Here is a 6,314-nt window from a genome sequence, read left to right on the forward strand (position 1 = left end):
TCACCACAGCTCTAGGAGAGAAGTTCAAGTAATTCCTTTCAAATAACAGACTGGGGGAAGGAGGGAGAAATGCCTTCCTCTCCTCTCTAGGCGAGAGAGCCTCCCTACTCACGGGCCCCTCAGAGCGTGCCTGTGAATTCCTCAAGTGGCCAGGCCAGCTCAGGATCAGAACCCTCCTGCTAAAAAGCAATAAAGGTGAGAATCCTCTCTTTGTCAATTTCGTTTTCAAAAAACCATGGATACACAAATGGTTAATTAGAGCTACTTTCCTTTCTCTCATACATTTTTAGGGAAACAAAATAACTAAAATTAACAGAAAACATAGTTTTAAAAAATCAAAAATGTAATGAGAATATAAATAAATGCTCATGGGAGGGTGAACCGTGTTGCAATACGTAATTTAATATGCAAATGACATATTCTCTGACCCTAAGATAAGTGGTTAGGCTAATTTGATTTTATTCAAAATAATTAGCACATTTGTTTTTTCCAGACACACTCTTTAATCAATTATATTCATTACGTCTTTTAGAAATATATTTCATTTCCTACTGAAACACAGAGGGCCAACACTTAAATTTTTATGCCTGGGTAGAAATCTCCATAATGTCCTGATGAACTTTTCTGGTTGGTCAGAAGTTAGAGACAGAGCTCAAAGGCCCTTATCTTCTAAGATCCTGTAACTGACACAACTTTCTTGCAAAAACAAAGTGGTTGATAGATGCAGAACGAGCAGTCAGCACCATAAATTGGGTGATTTTCCCCATCACTCGGGCTTAACAAGACAAACCTCCAAGTTCACAGCAAAGGCTTAAGTAGGAAGGAAGGTGAAGAATGTTACGAGAAAGTATATTCTGAAAGAAAACAGAATTCATAAAGGCAGGAATTTGTGAAGCAAAGCAAATAACTTGCACAAGCACTATTTGCCTCAAGGAGACAGCAGTAGGTTATGACCAACGGGCTCAGCAGAGGTGTGTAATTTTGGATCAGGTCACTATTTTCTGTGACCTCTGTACAGTGTATCAACGTTTGTGATTTATTGCAGCCCTGCTTTCTGGACAGGGAACAACCACCATGAAGGGACACTCGAATGCTGAATGTGAAAAATGTAACAATAACATGCCTCAGGAAACCATGAAAACCAACGCCAATGGCGGCCTTTTGTTTCTGTTTAGAAGCGATTTTGATCAAAATTTAACATAAGCCATGCCGAATGCACGCTTTATGTCTTACGTTTGAAACCAGCTGAAATCCACTGTCAGAGTCTGCAGGAGAAGCCAGGGAGGGTCGCGTAGGTCAGGATGGAGGTGGAGATGCAGTAAGTAATCTCTTACGTTAGCAGGTTTCAGTGCACTCCACAAACTAACATGGGCACAGACTCACTCGTCTCAATATTCCACATTAGCATGACTTTAATTAAAGGATCTCAAAGTATGAGTTAAAACCACTGTCATGAGAAATAGCCTCACTGGTATGGCTTACATATGACAGAGGAATATATTTTTATTCCCATATCCCTAGATCCACACTTTCAATCAACTCATTTCCTTGTGTACAAGAGGAAATATAGGACCCTGGCTGAATGGGGTTGTGTGTAGCGGGACGGGATGCCAGGATCTGAGCAGCCTAAGCCAGAATATTGCCTTTCAATAGCTGCCTCACCTAAGAGCACATAACACCCACCTTGCACACCCAGCACACTCTTTATCCAAACAAAACATGGAAGAGGTTCTCTCCAAAGAACATAAATAGGGCTCTACTGGTTTGTAGAAAAATGAAACGTCATCATCATATTGGCAATTTTAGCCCCCATGCAAAGGGAAGGAGATAAAAGGATGGGAGAAAGGGCACAGAATTTGCCCTGAGGATACTTGTTGGCCATGACAGACCCTCTACCCACTTGACTTAAGTGACTGAAGGCACTATCAGCTTAACTCACTTTCCCACCAGCAGAACTACCTGTCCCAGGCCCTGGGAAGGAAATGAAGAGTTCTGGAGACATACCAGGCAATGGTGAAGGCCAACGCAGAATGCCTCAGATGTGGAGGATGTGGATAACAAATAAGCTGTTATTTTCTAAAACAAGATGGGCCATTAAGCTTTGTATGATTGCACATGACATTCAGAGCACGTGGTCAATTTCAAAAGCAATGCAGAAAGTGAAATAGTTAGATGATGAGCTGCAGCACCTCATGTTTACCAGCATCCTGGGAACCTACCACACTGTCCTAGATACTTAGGATAATGGAAGACCACAAAGATCCCTCCCCTTATGGAGCTTAAAAATCTAACCGAGGGAACAGTCAATGAACAATAAACATAATAAGTAAATGATATCATGGGTTAAATAATCAATGATTTGCAAAAGCAAAGAGGTAGGTCCCAGCATGGAATATCATGAGTAGAGTCAGACTCCATGAGAAGAAAGATTTGAGCAGAGAAGTGAGAGTGGGTCAGTCTCAGACGTCTAGGGGAGGAGCTGTCCAAGCAGAGGAGACAAAGCACACCTCTAAGGTGGAAGAGAGGCATGAGAGAGCATCTCAGGGCACGCTGGCTCTTGAGTCTTGATTTCATCTTTTATCTTTGCTTTCTAGCGTAAAATAAGGACTCGGGCCATGCTTACTAAATGTATTTAAGTCCCAAAACATCCAAAATTATCCAATTAAAACAATTCATTCAATCTATATGCCAGGGCTTCCTAAAAAACTGCATGCAAAATGTACTGGAAGAAAGTATAGCACTGTATATAAGATTTCATAAGGGTTTCTGACTCTTTCTCTCAAAAAGTAAAACGTCACAGCTTTATTTCCAAGAACATACAAGCAAAGTAGAAAAGTAAGACTCTATCATACAGGGAGGAATCTCTCACAGAATGTACTTTTGGCCAGAGTCTAATGACAACTTCCTTTCAAAAACAGAGAGGATAGCAAGGCTCAGCAGGACACAGATACACGATTGGCATACAGGCTGTCCTCACACCCTCTATCTACCCAGCTGCCCATTAATGAGGTGTGCCAAGTCCACAAAACAAATCCTAGACCTGGGGCGGGGGATTGGTGAGGAATAACGTTCTAAACGCAATAAACACAGCATAACATGAAAAACTGGCTAAGTCAGGTGGAGGTGGAGGGTGTTAAAAGAAAAAAAAAAAAAAAAAAAAAGAACCAAAGAATCCAATTACAGTAAGAACAGAACAGAACTATCATTTCTTGCCTTCATACAATTTGTCACTGCAAAGCTTTTCAAAGAAATACAAACGGAGGCAAAAGAAACCAGTCTCATACGTTCCAACATATATCATTTATCCTTATAACTACTTTCCATATCAATTCAACATGCAACTCATAGGAGCTATTGAATTTGCACTTCGTAGGAATATTTAAATGAGAATACAAGACCAACATTTCTAGAAAATTGAATGTTTAGTATTATACTCCCCACATGACCCCCCCCCCCACTCTCTTTTCAACCTTTCAGTTATTCCTAATTTCTCATTTATATTCAGGCTCTAATACTTTCATGCCATTATCATGGGTCTCTTTCTTGAATTCTGCTAAAAATTTTCATTTCACTCCACCTTTCCATGTATTAAAGAAAAATGGAAAAGCTGCTAAAAGTCTCAATTGTCATCACATTACATGAGAAAGGAAGCATTATAAAATAGTTTAGGATATAAAAACAGAAAATGATTTTTTCTATAAGGAAAGACTTGCTTTTCTGTACACCATATCCAAAGAAACTTACACCTGATAACAATTATCAAATGCAATTTTGTTGAGAGACTGCTTTTATAAAATTGTTTTGTAACTATTCTTGACAAGGTGCCCTTATTCCACCTTGTAAATAATCTTCTCTAATTCAACTGAGATATTTTTATGATTCTGTAAAGCTCTGTATTCTGGGAAAAATTAAATCACTTTTTCTTTTGAATTAGCCTACTGAAGAAAATGTTTTTAACTTAAAAAAATAAAAGGTGAAAAATATATAACTTGGTGGAGAAAAACGATTATACATATGTATCTTCAATCTGCTAAGTGTTGCAATGGTTGACAAAATCACTTATGTATGTGTGGAGAGTCACGGTTTTTTGATTCATCTGCAAAGCAAAATTAACTTTGGCTTTTGAACAATATAATAAAAGATATTATTTGAACATTATAAAGTGTAACATTTATGAAATAAGTATCCCTTCTGGGCTGGGTGTGGGAAAGAAAAGGGTTTCCCTTCAGGTATCATTAATAAATTCCTTGACTTTAACACAATATTCCCAATCTATTATTACTCAGTACTGAAAGGCAGCTCTTACCCTTGCATTCTGTTTCTCGGTTCTCATTGTCTTATTCACTTGTGTTAGAAAAAGGCAACATTAAAGAAGGCATAACACCTTATTAATGGTACCAGAATCTCTTCCAGAAATATCCTGTGATGCCAGTCAGGTCTCCTCAATACATAACTACTGCAGTTAGGCCCACCCATCTTAAACATTCCTTCCCATTCCCTTCTTAGATCCTAAGAAAAAACGACTACAAGAGAAAAAAGAAAAATGCATGTGATTTACTAGTGAGGAAACCGGTATTCGACAAAGCTGATAACACTAAAGCTGAGCATAAGGCTTGTCTCTGTGTGAAACCAAACAGAACATAAACCTTAAAGACACAGTTGTGCCCGAAGCACAAGTATGGACCATCTCCAATAAGCAATAAGTGGTTTTTGAATGAAGGTGGTTTCCATTTAAGAAAAGTATTCAGTGAATGTTTTTTCCCCTCACGAAGGTGAACCAGACTATAGGCATTAATGCTACAAATGACACTACCCACAAAGGAAGTGAAATCCCTTTACTTTTATACTAACTATAGGATTGGGTTTCAGCTTTGCCCACAGCGATCCTGGAGAGGAAACCAAGAGGTAGATACCGGGTTATAAAAACAATGGTTTCTTCTCAGCTGAGTTCTGTGGTCATTTTATTACTCTCTCTATTTTTCCATACAAATCATGTTAAACATACTTACATTAGACTTACCCTCCACTTTCCCAAAATTATTATTAGATATACACAGGTTGAGTATTCCTTATCTGAAATGCCTTGAACCAGAAGTGTTGTAGATTTCATGTTGTTCTGGATTTTGGAATATTTGCATTATACCCCTTGACCACTCTTAATCTGAAAATCTGAATTCTGAAATGCTCTAATGAGAATTTCCTTTGGGTGTCAAAACCACAAATTTCTAGTTGTGTAATGACTGACCAAGCTTTTTTGCACCACACATCAATTCAGGTGCAGGTGCCAAGATAACTTCTGCCCAGAACATAACAACTCAACCCAAACTTAAGACTTTTCCTTAAAAAGAAAAAGAAAGGGAGTCATTAAGCAACCACTTATCAATACTGACCTTGTTGTTCAACATCTGCTTCAGTTTTCGAAGAACCGGGTGCAACAGGAAGAGGCCGAGGCGGCCGGGGCTTTGGCGTGGGAGGTGAGATTTTTTTCCTTCCAATATATTCTACATAAGTTCCCGGAAAGTCCCCCCTTTCCCCTGTGGTTTCATTATAGCCATTTAACCAGCCAATTTCTTCAGGCCTGGCTTCCTGTCCATCACTGAATCCAAGAGCTACTAAGGACCCTTTATTCACAGTCAATATGTCACCCAAGTGCAAGTCAATATCTTCTTCTCTTTCCTTTTTATAATCATACAGCGCTCTGTACTGGTACCCCTCAGCACTCATGTTTGCAAATCTGCTACCATGCAACAGTTGAGCTTGGCTGTACAGAGCAGTCTGATTTTACGTTTTTATGAAAAGTGAATTCAGACAGTGTGTTAGAATTCCTATTATGTGTCCAGCAGAGGACAAAGGACCACTCTCCAAAGGTTTAAGAGGAGAGGTGACTGGCCATACGGCTGTCCATCTGTCCTCCATCAATGGTGTGACCGAAGACAGGGCTCCACTTCCTCTGCGTGCCACAGTCCTCCCACTGGCTTCCTTTTCAGCAACTTGTCAACACTTTGAATCCAGGCTGACTCTCACAGCGAGGCCCAATCCTTTCTGACACTTTTGTCACACTGTCCATCTGTCGTCTGATTGTACCGTGGCACTCCACACACGAGCTTCACCTAGGAATGAAAAAAACGAGACTTAAGAATGAACACCACACTTTGCCATCTGTATTAATTGGAATTTCTACTTCCATTCAACAAGTACTTAATCGATTTGGCAGACAGACACAGGCCAGTGTGCTATTGCTTGACACAATATACACAACAAAGATTAGTAAGGCAGTCGCTGCCTTCTAAGAACACTGGGCGGGGGCAGAGGGG

At 39.7% G+C, this 6,314-nt stretch overlaps 1 protein-coding gene across 1 annotated transcript in view; it reads right to left on the bottom strand.

Moving 5' to 3' along the window:
• Positions 1 to 6,110, bottom strand: part of PIK3R1 (phosphoinositide-3-kinase regulatory subunit 1) — a 70,991-nt gene extending 64,881 nt beyond the window's left edge. The window contains exon 1 of the mRNA XM_007974383.3: positions 5,391 to 6,110. Coding sequence (XP_007972574.3) covers positions 5,391 to 5,724 — 334 coding nt within the window. The 5' untranslated portion in view covers positions 5,725 to 6,110. The remainder of the gene's footprint in view (positions 1 to 5,390) is intronic.
• Positions 6,111 to 6,314: the final 204 nt, after the last annotated feature.

The sequence above is a fragment of the Chlorocebus sabaeus genome, chromosome 4, assembly GCF_047675955.1.
Source record: "Chlorocebus sabaeus isolate Y175 chromosome 4, mChlSab1.0.hap1, whole genome shotgun sequence".
NCBI classification, from domain to species: Eukaryota; Metazoa; Chordata; class Mammalia; order Primates; family Cercopithecidae; genus Chlorocebus; species Chlorocebus sabaeus.